Genomic DNA, 23,310 nt, shown 5'->3' on the forward strand with positions numbered 1-23,310 from the left:
TAATGAAGGTTACTGAGTCATAATTACGTTTTTTTTATATTAACAACTAAAAACTGAAAATCCAAAAATTTAATTGACAAAACAGGGGAAATTAAGAAAAATATGATGTCCACGGAATCATTAGAATTAAGACTTAATAAAGGATTTAAGGATAATAATCCAATGGCGCTACAACCTTAAATGGGTCATGGCCGCAGATTGCATCCGTTTTCAGATCATTTTTATTTCATAGACAAGAAGGTGATCAGTCTTCTGTCAGACACATGTCATTTTTGGATTTGAGACATGCTGGTTTCTTCACGATGTTTTTGCTTCATAGTACGAGCGAGAGCTAGAAGCGCTCAAAAACAGAAAGTCCATTGGTTCACAGCTTGGGACCGAACCTACGACCTCAGGGATGAGAGTCGCACGCTGAAGCCAACATTACTTACAGAGGACTTAAATAAAACAATAATAGGAATAAATATGCAAAATTCCACAGAAAAACAAAACAAATATATGATATGCATTTATTACTAATTAATTATAAACGAACGATTTTCGAGCGTCATGGTTCTTAGCTACAATTTATAAAAATCTCTTTACTTTACAGATATCTTACAATCATAACATAAATTCACATTATTTTCGGACATATGCTTAAGCTAACATTTGGAACATACATGTATTCTGGTACCATTGAAACACTCTGAATAATAAATTAATAATTAAGGCCCGATAGCCCTGCGTTTAGTTTGCCCTATGTAAGACATGCCACAGTCGCAGTCGATTGGTACGCGAAGCCATTGAAATCAAAAAACACCCCAATTTCAATAGAGAAGACGGCCTAAAATTGTCAAACACCTGGGATCCAATAATATCCAAATTAAAATCTCAAGATAAACAATCCGCGAAAATGGACGAGGACACCGTGAGCTATTTCTGCCAAAACCCTCCATTTTTTAGTCGATACCAACTCCGGGGAATTTATTTTTCCGCGTAATTTGTGTGGTTTTATTACAATTGAATTCCTCTTCAAAATTAAAAATAAAACCATAAAGTGATTTACGCCGTTTTCTAACCGAACTCCTAGCTCATAATATACATTGTGTCATTTTACAAATATTTTTCTCATCTTAATCATGGTTATGAGCTCCCTTAGATGTGACGATCTCTCCTCCAATGGTCATAACAGAAGCTCGACACTCACTATTCTTTTTACAAACCCATAAACATTTTACTTCATTTCTCTTGTATGCCGAGTGCTTATAGTACCTATAATTTCCCACTTGCAAAACCACAGTACCTCTGAGCGACTCCATGAACACTGCTACTGAAATAAGATTCCAGAAAATTTAAAGTAAATGTTTATTTTAATATATAAATTTCATACAAACAGTAATATTTTTTAATAAACAGAAAGTAAACAAATTCTCGACTACAGTAGCAATTTTTCTAGTCTCACTCATAGATTATTTTTTATATAGATCAATTGGAAAGTAGTATCGCCGCTCATTAGCCCGGTCATTTTAGATAATTGAAATAAAGAAAATTCCGACAAAGCCAAATCTTCGTAGAGACCTTAGGTTTACCACAAGGAATAAAGTGTCAAAAGTCCCCATCAGTCCCATGTGAGCTTAGGGACTTATTCGGGGTCAAAGGTCAAAATTTTAGGTTTTTTGGATTTTTCTCGAAAACGGTAAGTTTTATCGAAAAGTACCTCAGAGCAAAGTTGTAGATCTTAAAACTCTCGATAAAAATGGTCTCTATGATTTTTTATCTAAGACCCACTATTTCCCAGATATTGCGCTTGTAAGAATCACGTTCTACATAATATGCACACATTTCCTCCCCACCTGTCAGGTAGTGTACTCGGCGCGTTTTTTTTAACGTGGTATCCCCGGTAGGCCTATTCCACGAACCTTACTGACGTTATTTTCAGGAACAATAATTATCTAATAGTATGAAGATTATTGATATGGGTTACTGAGTTTAACTGTCGCTCAAACTTTTTGTTATTACTTTAATCTGACTCAAACTCTTCATATTATTCAACTTCAACAATCATGTTTTCTTCAATTTCTTTTTGTTCTTCTTCTTCTCCTTCCTGTTGATAAGCGCTTAGAAATTGTTCAAATGAAGATGAATCAGTTGTCTCTTCATCAAAATCACATGAATCTTCCTCTCTTTTATTTAATTGAACATTTGAGCAAGAGACGCCTTGGCAATTGATACACGCTGGAGAACACTGCAACCCTACTTTTTTACAGCCACATTTGTCACTACAACCTTTCTTGCAATTGCAAAAAATAGTGTTAGGAAGTTTTTCTGGAGCAGGGGGCAGTAAAGTTCGAATCGGTTCCAAAGTATTATTTATCAATTTCCAACCCCAGACTTCAAGGTTCAGTTCATTGCCTTGCCATGTCTGAACTTGATAGTATACTCGAAACAAATGTTGACTAGTAGATGCCGATGTTGGAGGAAGACAAGATTAGCTGTACTTGCTTTTTGTTTCGTGTATTTTTTACAAATGTTAAATATCTGTACGTATCTATGCAATCAATTTTTTTTGGAGCTCCATAAACCGCAAGAAGAAACCGAATTCCTTTAGTAATTAGTATTTTAGGTGAAGAATTAATTTCTGTAAATACTTTTGCGCAGTCAATCAAATCATTTTTTTTTCAAATATTTTTAATCCTGAATTTTTGCCCCTTCTAAACATTTCTGACGTAGTATCGCATCCGGTCATCACATGTAAAAATAAAATAAAGTTTTGGCATTTTGGATAAGCAGATAAACTTTTAGAAGAATATATTTCTGTCCGTTGCTGCGCCTTCCCAGGTTATACTAATAATGTATACATAAAAGAGACACGAGTAGGCATTTTTGCTTGCTTGAGTACCTAAATATGTATATACGTGGCATATGTGTGCATACTATGTAAAACATGATTCTTACAAGCGCAATATCTGGGAAATAGTGAGTCTTAGAGAAAAAATCATAGAGACCATTTTTATCGAGAATTTTAAGATCTACAACTTTGCTCTGAGGTACTTTTCGATAAAACTTACCGTTTTCGAGAAAAATCCAAAAAACCTAAAATTTTGACCTTTGACCCCGAATAAGTCCCTAAGCTCACATGGGACTGATGGGGACTTTTGACACTTTATTCCTTGTGGTAAACCTAAGGTCTCTACGAAAATTTGGCTTTGTCGGAATTTTCTTTATTTGATCACTATTTTTATGTCTAAAATGACCGGGCTATCATAGACAGATGGCTGATAATTCCGGTCCTTCTGTAATTAGTACTCTCTATTTTATAGGCCGATGTCTAATTGGTTCAGAAATAATTGGCGATACGTAGTAAAAGGTATTTAAAACACTCAGTTGTGGAATTAAGGTGTCACATATGTATTAGGAAAATATACAAACACACATTAATGATTATGTTTATTATTTATTTTAATAACAGTATCGTCTATAGTAGTAGTAACGGAGGCGCGACAACCGACATTCTTTTTTATACACACCCATAATATATTATGTCTTCTCCTTACTGTGTAATGGCGGTTGAACCTGTATTCACCAACCTGTAAGCATTTCCTGCCTCTTCGGGACATGACGTACGTAACTGAAAATTATTTTTTTTATGATATTAATAAGATTTTTGGATTAAGGTCCTAAGTTTGAGTGTGAGACAAAAAATTCCAAACGTATACTTATATAACTCTATTTTTAAAATTATAGTATAGGCAGCGCACATGAAAACAAAAAAAACATTTACTTAGGTCAAATAAATATCATCAATTCTGAATGCTTATCTGATGCTACCTTAGTATATTACTAATTAATAACTTACGTGTTATATATTATTTTTTAACACCCTTGACGGCCTCAGTTGCCTTACTCTTATAAGAATCATTTCTTTATACATTAGGTTTTAACTTATAGAAAAACTGCGGACCCGACAGATGTTGCATGATGTTTCAGGAAGGGAATAGGATATTAAACATATTATGAAAGAAACGACGGGCTGATTTGTGAATGGTATAGATCCAGGGCGCCACCCAAACGCATAAAAAAGAATTCATTCAAATCGGTCCAGACGTTTAGGAGGAGTTCAGTGACATACACACGAACAGTAGAATTATATATATATATATAAATATATGCAATACCTCCTACCACGCCGCACTTGTCGCTCTGTCATTATTTATCTCAAATATATGAATAATATATTACTCGAAATATAGCCCACCCCTTACATACAGTAGTTTAAAAATAAAATACCTATAGAAATAAAACCTCTTTATTTAAATATTATTTTAATTCATTACAATTGCTTTCTTCTAACTCATATGCTTATGCTCCTTTCCATATTTTACAATCTCGTCGTTGACAGTAGTAATAGAACTTCGACATCCGGAACTCCACTTAACACATACATACAGGCATTTCAAACTACCCTCTTTATAGCTGCTATGTCTATAATAACGATTATTACCGACCAGTAACATCGGCTTCCCAGATCGCGATATGATGAAGACTGCTTCATCTGCAGAAGATAAATACAATCATTTTCTTAACACAAAACTACCAAACTAACTATACAATTCCAATGTCGATGTCATCGAACAACTATTGCTTTATGGGATAGAAGGAAAACAAGCAGCGTAATTTAAAAGTTGGTGCTTACAACCGCCCATGGGCAACACCAGGCTTGCAACTACATCACGGGCCTTGGATGTAGTGTGGTATGCTTTTCTCTTAAAAGCTTCTAAGTTGTAGAAACTGCCACAATAAAGTGGTGGTGCGCGGTAAAAAGTGTCTTAAAAAGCTCTTACGTAGAACGCTATACGTCAAGGTGAAAAGGGTAGAATTTCTCATTCTGTCTCGACATCCGATGATGGAATTTAGGGAAGTATACCTAATATTGATGTAGTTCTTTCAATACCGACTTAAAATTACGTGGTATCAAAACTGTAAGTTATAATCGCCCTTTTGAGTGGGGTATGCCAACTAATTCTCATTCCAATAGACAACATAAATTGAGCATCGGTAGATTATATTTTTTTTTTATATAAATGCAAATAGTGCACATAAGAAAATTGTTTTTATCTTATTTTTGCGATTGCATTATTAGCGAATATAAAGGAGTTTCAGACAATTTTGTAATTTGAATTTAAAATTTCCCGGAAAGAAACCTCGTCGTTTTGCTTACTTTGCAGTCATGGTGAGTGTGTGTGCGCATTATTTTTAATTAATCTAAACGCGAACGTAAGGTCTACGCATGGCCTCTACGGCGCGTCGTAGCAGGTCTACATCAACTGAAAAGTGAGAAACTGATCTGAGAGATATTCATCAAATAATGCAATACTTAAAATGGGTAAACGTTAATAGTTACTGAAGTCAGTTAAGATTACAAACCCATAAATCGAAAACTAACATGCTCTTTCAATGCCCTATGTGTACTTAGATTAACTAAAGACTGAGTGAATTAAGGATTTGGTAGATTATTCATATGTTTAATCTTTAGATTTAATTTAATAGACGACTCTAAGTAAGCCTGTAAATATAACGTAAGAATACCCATAGGAAATAAACGAAACAATTAAATAGCCACAATATTTAATTACATACACAACACGAAACTATAAGAAAAAATCACTTCTTAACCTTCAATGTTACAAGTAGTATTACTCATTTACATGTAGTATATTTTTGAGATCTTTCATACAACGTTTTACTACTTCATAAATCAATGGGCCTCGCCTTTACGCCTTGCCTTTGCTAATGAATGTTATTGACTATAACTAAATCAACAACATGCTATCAACAACTCATCGCTGCTATTGACTATTGCTAAACGAACTCATTAAAAATATATATTAAAAAAATATCACATAATCTCACACAACTTACAATTAATGACTAGAACGTGACTAGAACTAAAATCAGTGGGAGTGATTATTATTGACACTGTAAATTTTGTCGAAAATCGTATGTAGTGTCGCTCGGCAAGCTCTACTTCGAGCTTTTACGCATCGCCACAGTAGCTTCGTACCTCGACTGCCGGAATTCTTGTAAAATCGCTCTCCTCTGAACTCAATGACCGGCTTCCCAAATCGCGAAACAGTGAATGCAGCCACTAGAACATAAAATATATATTAATACTGTCTCCGAAACTATGTTACGGTATATAAATTATGTATAAATCAGTTATAATTATAGCTATTGTAGATTTACTACGTTAAATTAAGTGGTATTTATAATTGTTAAAAGTTTCAGGTATATGAAATGCCCAACTTAAACATTTTGTTTTTTATTAAGAGAAATGTATAAAATTAAGTTACACTACTATCGCATTGACCTGTAAGAATAGTTGTATAGTTATAAATAAATAAATATTAGTAAAAGCGTATTGATAAATTAATAATAATGCTACTCAAAAAGTATCGTGGCAGTTTGCCCATCACGATATATGTATATGTCTGTTGTTATATATCTTTTATTAACGCGAGTACTATTACTATTATTAAAAATAATCTTGTCTGGTATGAACACCAAATAAATAGTACACGAGGTACGCCCCGATAGAAAAAGGATTTTTCTTCTTCTTCTTCTTATAGTGCCATCTCCTTCCGAAGGTTGGCGATCATCGTGGCTATTTTAATTTTGGATGCCGCGCTTCTAAACAATGACTTGGTGCTTTGACCAAACCATTGTCTCAAGTTTTTTAACCAGGACGTGCGTCTGCGGCCAGGTCTCCTTCTACCTGCCACTTTGCCTTGTAAGATTAGTTGAAGGAGCTCATATTTTTTGGAGTTGCGTAAAACGTGTCCGAAATACTCAAGTTTCCTTTTCTTAACCGTCATAAGCACTTCTTTGTTCTTCTGCATTCTGTCCAGCACGGTTGTATTTCGTATGCGGTCTGTCCAAGATATTTTAAGCATACGTCGATAAACCCACATCTCAAACGCTTCCAGTTTTTTGGACATAGTCTCTGTCAGCGTCCAAGATTCTACGCCGTAGAGCAGCACAGAGAAGACGTAACATCGCGCAATGCGAGTTCTAAGCTGTAAATTTAGGCGCTTGTCACAAAGTACTTTTTTTAGTTTTGAAAAGGCGTTCCGAGCTTGTTCAATTCTGCAGCGGATTTCGATGCTATGGTCACCCTTTTCATCAATCACTGTGCCTAGATATCGTTAGAAAGGATTTTTATAGGAGTGTAATTAATTATCAGTGGCTTACCGCTTGTGAGATACACAATTTTCTTTTGTTTCTAAGATGTCTTTTATTTATTTAGCTACCTATCTAAACATTGATACACACGTTAGTGAGATAATAACTAGTTATTTACTTTAAAAAAGCTTCAGTGCGCTTTTATTTCAATGATTATGTGGTGTGTACTTAATAATTTCATCCTGGAAAGTGATTATTGTCGCTCGACATCCCGAATGGTCCTTGACGCATATCCAACGGACTCGAAGCTTCCCTTGACTACCACTCCACATATTGTAACGGTACCCATAAGCTGTTATCACTGGTCGCCCACTACGACTCGTTCCATATACTATTTCTGTAATTAATAAGGTCTTTGGATTACAAGATGGATACGAACGGTCACGAGATGGCAACATTTTTTTTTTATCATTATTCAGAGTAGCGCCCCCCCATAAACCCTTTATTACTAAAGATGCGAATCATTTTGAAGATGTTGTTGTAGTTTCAGAATGTCTACAAGTAAAATGTAAAAGTAGATAAATACTTTTAGAGTGTTTAATGAGAATTGTTTGATATCATGATTGTTCTATTTAAGGAAAGAAAAAAACATTTATTAAAACGCACATATAAATAACAAAAAGGGTGCGTGTACTTATGTACATGCGTAAGAAGTTATACTTCTTTGGCATTATTAAATATAGTTTTTGAATGCATTCAAATAATTAATTACAATTAAATAATCAAAGACTGGAAAAGGAGTAGTCAATAAAGTTCAGTTTACATTTGAAAAATTAAAAAAATAAATATTTATTAATATTATATTTATATTTATTATTATTTTCTAATATTAATAAAATTTCACTCTCATCAATTTTTCATAACGCGCCTAAAGAAGCATAACTTCAATAAATATATACTTTTAATTAAAAATGGGCTGTCACCAGCAACACTAATTTTCAGTGGACCCATACGATTATTATACATACATATATAATTTATATAAAAACAATGAAAAAAAAAACAAAAATATTAACAAAGAAAATTATTTAAAAAAATTATAAATCATATTACCACATCACGTTTATGGATATATGATTTCAATGGTTGTGTGAATCAACATGGAGTACTAGTTGATTTAGTACGGTAGTAGCTCGTGCTACACAACCTTTCTTCCGTCCACTGCAAACCCATCGTTTCTTAGCTCTATGTTTTTCTGCGTTACCACCCGCTCTATAGTACTTATAGGCACCAATTTGCACTACCTCATTGCCCCATTTAGACTTGAGAAAAATAAAACCTGAAATAAGGACAATAGTAAAATGGACCGTCTCAGAGTTTTTGTATTTTTTTATGTAACAGGAGGCTCATCTGATGTTTCATAATGATGTCACATTGCACGAAGGCTCGGAAGTGCGTTGCCGTTTAATAATTACTACGTTCTTTTCTTGAAGGAAAACTTTCTACCACTTCTGAAGGTATTCTTCGTTTACGTTATGTTGTGTAATGATTTGAATAAATAAGTATACGGATAAATTCAATGTATATTTCAACTCATAAAACACGAATAAAATCATTAATGCTTAAGACTTGTTTTTTAACTTCTTTAAAATAAAGTACAACATTCTTTAATACAATTTGGGACATTTTTTTTTTTGGAAAATTCTAAAAGCATCAATCGAGTAATAGATTCGAGTATTGTCAAAAATATATTGTTTATTTGGATAAATTAACCCCAAATAGTTCTATTTGGTGGTACATTAATATTACAGTACTTCTGTACTGTAACCCTCAAAACACTAAACGTCGTCATGTCTCCTGTCATCCTATAATACGTTATATAAATCAATTTAAGGTATTAAAATGAACCGTTTCAGTTGACATGATGGCTTCAATTGAAAACTGAGAGGTGCCACAACACTAGTCATGATTTACACATCCGAATCTTAGATATACTGCGCGTTCTACTAGGTACTCAGCGCCACTTATCGGCAATCTTGCTATCTAGTGCAAGTGAAACATGGATTATGGATGATCCATGATTTCGGAGCTAAGACCAGTACACATATCACAGTAGTAGACGCTTTTAGAAAAAGTCGGAAAGAGTAGCGACGAACTGCCATCATCAGAAGCGCTACTTATAAATATTTTGACGCGATTTTCTTCCGGTTAAGCTATTTATAAGTATAATCTACTTATAAGTTTAATACGATTTTCTTTTCGTTAAGCTATTTATGAATATTTTAACACGATATTCATTTCGTTAAGCTATTTATAAATAGTTAAACACGGTTTTCTTGCCGTTAAGCTATTTATAAATAGTTTAACTGGAATTTCTTTTCGTTAAGCTGTTTATAAATAGTTAAACACGTTTTCTTCCCGTTAAACTAATTATAAGGTTCACATAGTCGGCCCAAAAACTGAAATGGTATTACTCAATGATTATGATTATCTTTAATTCCAATAATTTGACGATCGAGGGTTGTCAATTTAGCCCTGCAACCTTTATTGTCATAATTGCAACTCCATTTCAAAAGTGGTGATCGATTGCGACTGCATTTATGGAATCTGTACTGTCCCATTTGAATAATGGGTCTACCACGTTTGGACACATCGAAAATTACACCTGAAAGTAAATAATAATAATAAAACTTAATTCATAACACATATTTGGTTGTGACAACAAGAACCACAAACCAATGTAGTGCATGTTTAAAGCCAAAGAAGGGATGGTTTGTATGTGAAGAAATATTGTATTTGTTGGAAAGAAAAACTTTTTCAGTAAAATCCATAAAAATTGTATATTTGTAATTAATTTTATTTTCATGAATTAATCTTCATGTACCTACCCATTGTGTTTTAATGATTGTGAGGCGTGCACTTAATTATTTCGTCCTGGAATGTGATGATTGTAGCTCGACACCCCGAATGAACCTTGACACATATCCAGCGGACTCGTAGTTTCCCCTTACTACCACTCCACATGTTATATCGGTATCCATAAGTTCTTAATACTGGTCGACCTGTACGACTCGTTTCGTAAACTATGTCTGTAAATAATAATTTCTTTATTTTAAGATTTTCTTACCATATATCAATCAAAAACTGAGTATGTTCCGAATAATATGAGGGTTTTAACGCTATGCCGTAAATATAGATATTATGAGAATATAATTTGACTTTAACGTTTAAAAAACTACTAATGATAATATATCAAAAATAATTTTTGTTTTATACCACGATTGATGTGCGTTGAACTTGAAGTGAAAATATAGACAGTTTTATTACACAAGATTTAATGTCATATTTCACAATAATCCTTGTTTTATTCTTATCAAATATCCTCGCTTCGAAACATGAGCGAGTAGATATAGTAGCCAGAAGAATTTTAAAACTTTCAAACGCTGCTTTTGCCTTAATGATTGTGATTACTATTGTATTCAACTATATCATCACCAATAGTTTTAATTTTTGCTGTACAGCCATTGTATCTTTTGATACAAATCCACCTCTTTACTATAGAGTTGGTAAGGTCACATGCGCTACCAAATCTATAATTACCTATTTGAATAAGTGGATTTCCTCTAGTTGATTTGGTGAAAACGAAATCTGTAATTACGAAAAATACATATTAATAAAATAAATCGAACTACCGTTGTTGATTTAAAAGTGGTTCAGAAGTGACTGGCTTTTAGCTGGAACATTGTAAATTTAACCTTTTTTTGTAATTTCTAACCAGAAAAATGACAGCGCTAAGTTAGAGCAATGGTGGCCCTGACCCTGAGATGCGTCGAATGACGGCTTTGTACCAATAGATTTTTATTTATATGTGGGCAATTAACGCTTGCTTCTATGGTGAAGGCAAACATCGTGAGGAAACCTTCTGTCTGTGTAAATGGCATGTCTTAATAGAGATTAGCATTAGCTACTTGGCCTAGAAGGCTACATCAATTTACTAGAAGATCCAATGAACTTCGTATCATCTACATATAATTGTGTCAAAATACAAAGTTATTAAAACAGTCCAGAGATCGGACCTCATACTACAGCTATGAAACATAAATTTCTCAAAGGATGTATGACAGTAACAATTTTTATTTCTAAAAATACAAAAAGCATCAAATGGGATCAGCTTTTATTGAACAATTATTATTCGTGTTTACCACCTTTTAAACCTTCCCTGAAATTCAAGAAAAAAAACCTTCCACAAATATTTCAAGATCATAATTTTCCAAATCGGTCAAGCCATTCTTGCGTTCAGCAAAACCAACCAGCAATTAATTTATTCATATATAGAAATAATACAAACATTTTCGAAATTAAAAATATAATGATTAAAATTAATTACGTATTAGTTCAAAAAAATTACATTACCGCGTATAACATAATTGGGAAGATCGTGACAATGATTATAAGATTGCTTTAAAATTATTCCCTCGTTCGTTGTGTGAACGTACGCCTTACAGTTTAAAGCCTTCTTCTTGCTACATGTATAACGTTGAACGTTCTTGCTAAGGGATAGGTGTCTCCCGTAGGTAAAGCCTCCATACAACAAAATAGTGCATCCATTAGGTTTCGTATAAAATTTTCCTGAAAAGAATTTCATGCGTTAGATCAAAAATAATTACTTTTTACTTTCTTTCCCATTCTTATTTCTAACCAGGCCCTTATTACTATAACATATAGCGGTATATATATGAGATTATAGGTAAATATGGGAGGTTTATAGTTAAACAACATTATAGCATTTACTTTTTAATGATAATATTCTACTAACTAATACTGCTAGAAAAATACTTAATTGCGGTAATGACACCAAATTATTACAATGATAAGAAAATGTGTTTAAAAATATAAAATAAATGCAATTTATTTATGCAATTAATGACTAGATGCTTATAAAAATACAAATATACTATTTAAAAGGCTAAAAAAACTGATATTCTTAAATAACTACTACCTTACACCTTAAACTAATGTCATAATATATTAACCTTATCTCATAAAACACTCCTTCTAAGTTTAGCACACAATAGGAAATATTTTTTTCTACGACAACTAACTTTTACCAAATATTACAATTTCAGGCGCTTTTATTTGAATTTGATTTTTTTTTTATTATTAAAATAGCTACTAATAGCTAATAATAGTTTTTGTCATCTGTATCCAAAAAACTGTTCATGCCTAGTTTTACGTTTTTTTTTTCTTACCTAGTGAATGTTCACATCCAAACGAAATTTGACACAACCTTTTGTCAACACAATAGGAAATAAAATTATTTAAATGTTTCCCTTATAAATCGACTCAATAATAATATAAACTGATATTCTGTAAACACATACAACACACACAAATATTGCAACATAGCTGTATAGCTTTCCTTTATAGGACTGATTCTATTTACTAGGATTCAAGTCAAATATTTATTCCTTAGAGAAGATTATTCGAGGCTTAGACTATATCTGTTCTATTCAATACATATATACTTATAATAGCAGTAGATACTTCATCGTGCAACACTAGTAAATTTAAATTTTACAGAGTTAGTGAGTATGAGAGTTCTTAAGTTTAACAATAATATTATCAATGGTGGTGACCGTGGCTCTGCATCCTGCCTGGTTCTTCACACAGGTCCATCTGACGTGCGGCCCCTTACTGTAACTCCACTTATTGTAACGATATCGTCCGACAACCATTACTGGATTCCCAAATCTGGTTGTTTCAAACCTCACTGAAAATAAAAAAAATGTTGATACTCTTGAAACTTAGTATTGTCTTTGATTGACATAACCTTTACACATTTAAAGAAAAAACTTTTTAAACGGATTAAAGTTATGTAATAATAAATTTACAACTATTTAACATAATTTTAAATTTATCCGGTTACGTGACCACGCACGCTGTAAAGCACGCGAAACGTCGGATAAATTTAAAATTATGTTGTAAATTTATAATAATACATAACTTTAATCCGGTTAAAAACTTTTTTCTTTAAACTCTTGAAACTGAAAAATTCCATTAACCAATGACATACAAACATTAGAGAAATATATCAACGTATTTCTATTTAAATACGCAAAATGTATACATTGTTAACAAAAATGTTTTTGGCTATACGGTTAGTATAATAATTTTTTATTAAATATAATATATGTTAGCTGTAGGAGTACGTCAATAGAAAAATAAAAAAAACCTTCATCGTTTCATTAAATAAAACTCGAATCCTTAACAATTGGACAACGCTATGAAGTGTCATTACGCTATTAATTTTATATATATACTGAAGAAAAGCAGATGGGAGCGACTTTAAACTAAAAAAAACTTAGATAGATATATAATTTTTAATTTTCGCGTTTAATAGTTTTTGCATATAATAAACGTACTAAGCGTCCTACTAGAGGAATAAATGCTCGTTGATGAGATGAACAGATGAGGGTGATGTGTAATTATTGCTGGTTTGACGAACTTTTTGGTTTATTCTATAATTAGATGAATACTTCTTCCACTTTTCTCGAGTTTTTCTTTGCTCTCTTGGAGTCATATCTTGAATACACTTTCGCTGTCCTTTTTCTTTCTTTTTCAGATACTGCAGTGTTTCATTCTTTTTGTATTGAGCTAATAAAACAGGATCACTTTTAATCTTTATCAATCGAGCCTTTGCAGCAATTGACTTCTTTAAGGCTATTTCTTCTTTAGATAATTTTCGCTTCTTTTTAGACGGCAGCATCTCTAGAAAACAAAACTCGTTTCGACGTTTTCGATAAAAAAGAATACACCAACTTAATTCTAAATAATCCTATTTCTATAATTTTCTATCGAAAGGGACTTAAAAATAAATTGTAATTACCAGAGCTTGAACGTACATTACACACATATACAATTATACATATTACATGTACACATTAGACTCGCCTCGTAAACTATGTGAAACATAATGTCTGACATCCGTTTTTCGCTTTTGCTGCTAACTTCATGGTACAAATAAAAGAAAGAACTCGTCATTCATTCTGCGAGTCACTCATTTAGCTCTAAATTTAAAATTTCGTTATCGGCTAGGGCCTGATGCTTTAAGTTGTGACAAAACAAACCTCGGGGTTTTAAATAATTTTACTAAATGATTGTATCATATTTAATGGTAAACTAATTATTTTGTGTTTATTGGTTTTATTAATGTTTAAATATTATTAACTTAATGGTTATCGAAATTTTATTCATCCAATACTAGAATTTTATGCATTGACACAGCTGGGGACTGACGTTTATATCATTTAAGGGAGGATATAAAAATATATACAAAGTCTATAGAAACGCCTTTATTCAGGTCTATTAACATTATTATTAGTACAACTAATTTAATTAGTGGAGCGTAAAAAATCTAAAGAGATAGAGAGAAAACCCAATATTTATGGAATCACCTATATCTGCAATTACGCCAAGATTTTCATTATTAATAACAATTTTAACTACTTGGTAAGATTGGTATGTGATGCACTTCTATAAAATCCTACTACTGTTGCCTTGAAAGTAAGGCCCCTCCTTATTATTTTTACTGGTTTTATGCAAAAATGTTTTAATTTAACGCTTTTTTTTTAATTCCTCTACTTTCCAAACCATAATTGTTCAACCGATATAAATGTAATATTGCCACAAATTAGACGTAACAAAATCAGAAAAAACAGCGCCACTACTACCTCTTTAGGTCCGGGCCTCATAACCCTCATGTGATTGACACACGCCGTCGACTTTTTGGGTACCAGGCAATTCGGTTTCCTCACGAGTTTTCCTTCACCATTCGAGCGAATTTTAAATGAGCACATAGATTGTTCATTTGTGCACAGCCGGGGATCGAACCTACGACCTCAAGAATGAGAGTCGCACGCTGAAGCCACTAGGTCAACACTGCTAACAAAGTCAACTTAATTAAAAAATAATGTATCATTATTTATATACAGTTCTTATATATAACTTATCAGTGCTCATGGTGGTTTATTTCAGCCCATACGCAATCATCATTAGTTAAGACTTTTGCCTTACAACCAGTTACGTTACTTGTACCGCAATACCACCTCTGTACTGGGCCTTTAGAGAAACGTCGCTTATAGAATTTATTCCCTTTATAAATTAAAATTCTTGTGCCTTGTTGGGACTCTTGAAAAGTTGCTGAAATCACATACATTATAATATACACACATATTAAAAAAGATGAGTCCACAGGCGTCGGTATCACTTAACTTCAGTTGGGGCTGTGAGCAAAGAAAAAAATTTACAGGCGGAGCAGAATGGTTCGACCACTGTCCATGTGTTACTGAAATTCATAATTTGGTAAAAGTAAAAAAATCATTTTATCATTTAGGTAACAAATACATAATGTACACTTATGACTCGTCAGTAAAGAAATACATTAAACTGGCAATAAACACTCCGCCACTCTTTTTAATCGCCGCTTTTTTTTACACAACGTTTGTAAGGAGCTGCAACCATTACACCATGTTCCACATGACATATCAAGTAATTAATAATAATAACATAAATAAAAATAAAACAAAGACTTGTTCTCTATCAGCAGGAGGCATGGTGAAATAGAAGCTTTGGCGTCGGGATGTGACGGCCCCATCGCCCACTGGTGAAATAACCTGTGACAGAGGTTATTTCATCAGCGCAATCAGTCAACCCCTTCCTAGTGGGAGTGCCATGCTGTTGCCTTCGGGCTTCAGCCAAATGGGCAGGCACGACCGGGGCAGTACCACTGTCTCTCAGAAAACCGGCGTGAAGTGATGCAATAAGTTCACCTTATTGTACCCGCGTTTCGTGCGGTGAGAGAGACTCCCGGAGCCCATTCCCCCCCCCCCCCCCCCCATGAAATATGAAGGTGCAGAAAAAAGAGAATCTACCCCAGGGGGGTACCACACGCGCTCGCGGTGGAGAATCCCCCTCTGGGCGTCCAACACCGGGACACTCTGCGCCCGGTGGTGGACGCACAGGCTGCCCTTCGTATTCTGGGGGGGGCAATTCTGCGCTCGGTAAAAACATTAATCGTTCTCGGGGCAAACGGAGCAATTTAACAAAGGCACCCCCGTCCACACTCGCCGTGGACTTCACAAATGTTAGGGGGCTCAATTCCAACATCAACGCTGTCCACTACCACTTAGAGACTGCGAAGCCGGCCTTGCTCTTTCTTACCGAGACTCAGATATCCCCCCCGGCTGATACTTCCTACCTCTCCTACCCGGGGTACAAATTGGAACATTCATTTGTGCCGCGGGCGGGAGTTTGCGTGTACGTCAGAGAGGATATCTGTTCTCGTCGCCTCGGGACGCTTGAAGGAAGGGACCTATCTAACCTCTGGCTGCGCGTAGACTGCGATGACCATCCGCGATTCTACGCATGCCTGTATAGGTCCCATAGCGGAAATACCGAAACTGACCGACTCATTGAGCACATCCAAATGGCTACAGATTCCCTGCTCGAAAGGGTTCCTACCGCTGAAATCGTGATACTTGGCGATTTTAACGCCCACCATGCCGATTGGCTCGGCTCAGAAACCACCGATCATGCGGGAAGATCCTTTCACGACTTTGCTTTGGCTTACGACTTGACGCAAATGGTCCCTGCGATTACGCGAATACCAGATGTGGATGGTCATAAACCCTCTTTGTTGGACCTTCTGCTGACTTCACATCCGGAGAACTACCAAGTCTCTGTTGAACCGCCATTGGGTTCGTCAGATCATTGTGTGGTTCGGAGCATTGTGCCGTTCACGCGCCCTCTTCGGCCTAGCTTCACTGGCTGTCGCCGCGTGTGGCACTATAAGTCAGCAGATTGGGATGGGATGCGGTCTTTTTTTGCGTCCTACCCTTGGGGGCCAATTTGCTTTTCGTCGAGTACTCCAGATGCCGTCGCTGACTCTGTCGCCGAGGTGGTCCTGCAGGGTATGGAACTCTTTATTCCATTCTCTGCGGTGCCGGTCGGTGGCAAGTCCCAGCCTTGGTTTAGGCGTTCTTGCAAAGCGGCTTTGCGTCGTAAGCGTGAATGCTTTAAAGCCTGGGCAGAAGCGGTGACATCCTGTGATGTGACTATCGGCGAACGTAAAAAAGCATACAATTCAGCCTCCAGGTCCTTCAAGCGAGAAATCGCTAAAGCAAAGTCAGAGCACATTGCCAGATTTGGTGAGAAATTGGCCCACCTCCCTTCGGGAACTCGAGCCTTCTGGTCTCTTGCCAAAGCTGTGCAAGGGAATTTCTGTCTGCCCTCAATTCCACCACTGCATAGGGAGGATGACTCACTGGCCCATACCGCGAAAGAGAAGGCCGATCTTCTAGGCTGTCTCTTTGCGTCGAACTCCACTTTGGATGATCAAGGGAAGGAACCACCGACATTATTGCGGTGTGATACTACGATGCCCGAAGTTATATTCCGGCAACGTACTATCCGTAAAGCTTTGTCTTCCTTGGACATCCATAAGTCGAGCGGACCCGATCCTAACGCGCCTTTTCCGGTACCTTTACACGCTCGGCACTGTTCCGAAGTGCTGGAAGATCGCTTCGATACATCCGATCCCTAAAAAAGGCGATCGCTCTGATCCGTCCAACTATCGCCCAATAGCTATAACCTCCTTGTTCTCCAAAATAATGGAAACCATTATTAACAGCCAGCTCCTGAGGTATCTAGAGGGCCACCAGCTGATTAGCGATTCTCAGTACGGCTTTCGTCGTGGTCGCTCAGCTGGTGACCTCCTTGTATACCTTACACATAGGTGGGCAGAGGCAATTGAGTCCAAGGGGGAGGCGCTGGCGGTAAGTTTGGACATAGCGAAAGCCTTCGATCGGGTGTGGCACAGAGCGCTGCTCTCGAAGCTTCCAGCCTACGGGCTCCCTGAGAAATTATGCAACTGGATTTCCAGCTTTCTCGCTGATCGGAGCATCAAAGTCGTCATCGACGGAGCATGCTCCGACCTGAAACCTGTGAATGCTGGTGTCCCACAAGGCTGTGTCCTATCCCCGACCCTGTTTATTCTGCATATCAATGATATGTTGCAGCTTAGCAACATTCATTGCTATGCGGACGACAGCACTGGGGATACTTTTTACACTGGCCGGGCAGGTATTTCTCGGGCTGTTGTCGATGAGTACCGGAACAAACTTGTGTCTGAAGTCGAAACTCTTCTACGTGGAGTCTCTGACTGGGGTAGACTAAATCTAGTCCAATTTAACCCCAAGAAGACACAAGTATGCGCGTTTTCCGCTAAAAAAACTCCCTTTGTCGCTACTCCCCTCTTTGAAGACACTCTCCTTAAAGCCTCAGCTAGCATCGGAATACTGGGCGTTGACATATCGAATAACGTTCAGTTTCGCGGTCATCTGGAAGGAAAGGCTAAATTAGCCTCCAAAAAGCTTGGTGTGCTCAGCAAGGCGAGACGGTACTTCACTCCGGGCCACCGCTTGCAACTATATAAAGCGCAAATTCGGCCTCATATGGAGTACTGCTCTCACCTCTGGGCGGGAGCTCCCCAGTACCAGCTCCTTCCACTTGACCGTATTCAACGAAGAGCGGTTCGAATCGTCGACGACCAGTCACTTTCAGTGCGGCTTGATCCCTTGGCGTTGCGTAGAGATGTGGGATCTCTCTGCATCTTCTACCGCATTTACCATGGAGAGTGTTCAGAGGAGTTGTTCGGTCTAATACCTGCAGCTGAGTTTCATCATCGGACGTCAAGGCAAAATACAAAATACCATCCGTATCACCTCGACGTCCGTCGTTCCACAACAGAGCGTTTTCTAAGGCAGTTTTTGCCGCGCACCACCACTATGTGGAACCAGCTGCCCACAGATGTATTTCCGAACCAATTCGACTTAGGGTCCTTCAAGAAAAGAGCGTACCAATTCCTGAAAGGCCGGCAACGCACTTGCGAGCCTTCTGGCATTGTGAGTGTCCATGGGCGGCGGTATCACTTAACATCAGGTGAGCCACCTGCCCGTTTGCCTCCTATTAAAAAAAAAAAAAAAAAAAAAAAAAAAAAAGGAGCACGCACTTACATTCTCGTGGGAACAACACGCAAACACATAGTCGAAATAACCAACATCACCGCATACACCAATTCAAGTACGACCGGTCACCACAAGCAGCATGGCCAGCCATCGGCCCCCTCGGTGGTAATGGTATTTAAGTATATATATAAAGGTTATTAAACTTTGCAAAAAGCCATTTCTTCCTTTTTACAACTCGCTAACTTATAATTGCCGTGTAGTAAACGACAAATTAATATACGCGTATTTCAATGCAGTATAAAAATTTAAGAGAATTTTTATACTGCACTAGCATAGAAAACAGCTGATGTTATCCTGTACACACGTCCTAAATAAAAAAAAGTGCGTGCGTACAAAGTACGTATACACATGTCAGAAGTGAAACTTCTTTGGCAAACTAATTTTTAACTCTTGTTCATATTTATACAAATCTAAAACTTTAGATTTCCGAAACTTAGAGGGAGGGAAAAAGGAAGACATTGTAGGAATTTAATTGTCATTAAAATATTAATTGTCGAAAATTAATACACATTTTTTTTTTTCTTCAACAATAAAAACACGTGGCATTTTAATTTATAATTCGTCAATAAATGAGATTTAAATAAATTATTTTGCATAAAATATAAAATAGTAATATGTATTTCATAAATTCTCTTTACGAAATTTTAATTTTAAAAATAGAATTTCAATAGGGTCATTCACCCTTCTCACTCTTTTCCTTTCGACAAAAACGCTGCACATCTTCGTGGCGTTCCAAAGAATTTTACCCTCATGCACCTAAAGAAGTTTCACTTCAAAAAATAAAAAAAAACATACTAGAATCAACTTAACACAGACAAAAAAAAATCATCAAAGCCGTTTAGGAGGAGTTTAATTACCAACACGTGTACTGAAGATTAGTATAAAAGGTTATCGTTATATTTACAGCAATTTTTTTAAATTTAAACTATAAAAATAAATTTAACAGACAATCACAAATTCTTATCCAAATTTCAACAAAATGAAACGAAATTAAATTTATGAATAAAAAATATATATATATTATCTTTTCTTACAATAATATATACACTACTATTTTAGTTTTACCACAAATGGACCAATTTTTCAAATAGGTCGGCTATATTCTTTTCTTAAAATAAGAAATTAAAGCTTTATATATTACTTTTTAATACCAACTTCAAAATGCACTGGTATAGTGTAATATTTTATTTTATTTTAATTAGTATTTAAATAAGAAATTAGTTTAGGATTGTATTGCAACTTTCACTACCAATCACTTGAAGATCGTAAAAGGGTATCTAATATAGTATCATATATTTATAATAAACAAAACGCTAAATTCATTATCGGCTTTTTGAAGTCGGCTTAAAAATTACAAAATTCAAATTTAAATAAATACCTTAACGCATAGTCTCTGACCAACATTGCTGAAAAACAGGAATGTTGAAAATTTAATAAATTCGGGCTTATATATATTAACAAAGTTCAAACATGCAGGACTGGAAAACTAAAGTCAAATAACCTTCTTATTTTAATTTTTTTACAAAATATCACAAATGTTTTCCGGCATTTGCCCGAGAACGAGAACAAGGCGTATTTTAAAAACCAAACTATTTAGAGAAAATATATGCAATATATTTAATGAATATGAACACCTACAATATTTATTAAATCATCATCTATAGTAACCACTTTGGCTCGACAACCCCTTGTCTTCTTGGTACAAATCCACGTTTTTGTTGGTCCTCTCAGCCGGTTCATCATACCATAACGATAACCCGCAAAGCAGAGTACTCTTTTTCCATTTCTTGAAGGTAAGAAACAGGGGCCTAAAACAGTGAAATACATATTTTAGAATTGTTAATGCTGTTATTACGAAAACAGAGAGAGTATCACCACAAAATTTATTATATTCTTGCCTTTGTAATGTGTGTTAAAGTGTAGTTTACGATCGCAATCCTGTGCAGTCTTGCTTCGATGGTCGCTATAATAGTACGCCACCTATACAAATATATTTAAGAAATGTAAAGTGGGTATTTTAAGTCCTGTACCTCATAGGAATATAACCACATATCCCATAAGAAGGATTATTTCGTAAGGAATACAAGACAGGACCGTCGATCATACACCATGCTATATTGTGTCATAGCCATCACGCAGGCAATATAATAAACATTCAAATTTAAATACATATACAATTAAAAACCAATGGACAAATATACTCTCTCAAACACACAAAATCTGAGTAAATATCTGAATAATTAAACAAAACATAGAAAATAAAACAACATTTAGAAACATATTAATTCATTATAAATCTAATTTATAGATTTGCTATCATTAATTGATCGCATTATTATCCACCACCAAATACTATTAAAATAAAATACTTACAACTAATTTCGAATGATATTAATTACAATAAATATCGATTAAATTAACGATCTTTACGCGCGTGTCAATTATGACATATTATTGACATATGACAGCAACCACCGTCTTTAACTTAATTTTCAATGTTTAATAGTTTAATCCATTTTTAACCAACGTGTGTGTTAACAGACTAACAAATTAGCAGCGTGGAGTTCATTTACGGCTTGTTAAAACGAACCAAAAAATCTTTAGAAACTAAGCAGTAACAGAAGTAGTTTTAATTTAAACTAGTTAAAGAAGTAATTTAACACAATTAACACTATACCACATAACACTTAAAACTACCTTCCCAAGCTAACATCAAAATTGCCTCATGTCATGATTATTTAATGTAAAGCACCAATTTCAATTAAAATAACTTATTTTTTATAAATCCATTTAACACACTTTAATCGGATTAAACAAGTTTTTCGTTACGTTACAAACATTTGTATAGCTGGCCATTTGACCTTTAAAAAAAGCCTACGTGATTTAAATTGTTTCGATTTCAAATTGAATCAAGTTAAATATCTCAAATTGCTATACTGCTCAAACTTCTTATCCAATTATATTACAACTATAAAATGTATTTTTATATTGCAACCTAAAAGACAACTTATCTTAATTTAACGCAATAATTACGCGTCCGCCGTTAGTTTGTATGATAAAACAACTGCATACTTATCATAAACATATATGTTAGTCAAGGAATGTTCTTTCTTTTTCCTATTTAATAGGAGGCAAACGGGCAGGAGGCTCACATGATTTTAAGTGACTCCGCCGCCCATGGACACTCACATTGCCATCGCAAGTGCATTGCCGGCCTTATAATAATTAGTACGCTCTTTTCAGAACCCTAAGTCGAATTGGTTCGGAAATAATTAAATGGGCAGCTGGTTCCACTTAGCGGTGGTGCGCGGAAAAACTGCCTTAAATTTATTTGCGAATTGATACATTTATGTCTCGGGTTTAAAAGTCAAATTATATTTACATACATTTTACATTTCATCTATGACACAAAACTTTCATGGTCGCCAAAGCCTAGGATATTTTTTATATTATGTATGTATAATGTATACGTATATGGCTACAGAGACATTGCGTGATTGTACTTCGCTAATCTACAGTAGTACGATGCTGCATGAGCCTTATTTAAATGTTAGACGAAAAATAACCGTGTTTGTTACCACGGTTACCATTCAATACGACATAACATCGTAACCATAGTAACTAATCAGTATCTTTAGTCCACGTATAAGGCCACTATTATATAAGTATTTCGTTCTTCGTTCATTGGACTAATGGTGCAAAGTAGAAAGTCAGATCGAGTAAATCTAACTTCCATAGAACTCTTCTGTAACTCAATTATTTTAAAACCAGTTATTAAATACATAAGATATGTCTAATCCAAACGTCATCACATTATTGCTTTTAGAAAACTATTACAAATTCATACATTAATATCATAATTATAAAAAAAAAGTTAATTCAAGAAAGTTGTGGGTAGATATTCAATTGCTTTTCGATAATGTTTTTTAAAGTTCAGTGCAATGATATCTTTACAAATGTCGAACACTAAATAGCGATTACAGATAACCAATACTAATAATTATGCAAATTAAATTAATATGTTTTAATATTAATGCCATAAAAATTCAAATTTTGGTCCTAATGG

The 23,310-nt window shown here is 35.1% G+C and overlaps 1 protein-coding gene across 32 annotated transcripts in view; it reads right to left on the reverse strand.

Moving 5' to 3' along the window:
- LOC125049347 (protein tramtrack, beta isoform) overlaps nucleotides 1–23,310 on the reverse strand; it is a 357,718-nt gene that overhangs the window by 279,752 nt on the left and 54,656 nt on the right. Inside the window, exon 5 of one of the 32 annotated variants that reach the window (XM_047648566.1) lies at nucleotides 4,275–4,534. The exons of 30 other annotated variants lie outside the window; for them this stretch is intronic. In XM_047648566.1, the coding sequence (XP_047504522.1) occupies nucleotides 4,329–4,534 (206 nt within the window). In that variant the 3' untranslated portion in view covers nucleotides 4,275–4,328. Of the gene's footprint in view, nucleotides 1–4,274; nucleotides 4,535–11,510; nucleotides 11,791–23,310 lie in introns of those variants that run through there. One more of the 32 variants, XM_047648545.1, reaches the window with a different exon arrangement.

This window comes from Pieris napi, chromosome 5 (assembly GCF_905475465.1).
Source record: "Pieris napi chromosome 5, ilPieNapi1.2, whole genome shotgun sequence".
Lineage (NCBI taxonomy): Eukaryota > Metazoa > Arthropoda > Insecta > Lepidoptera > Pieridae > Pieris > Pieris napi.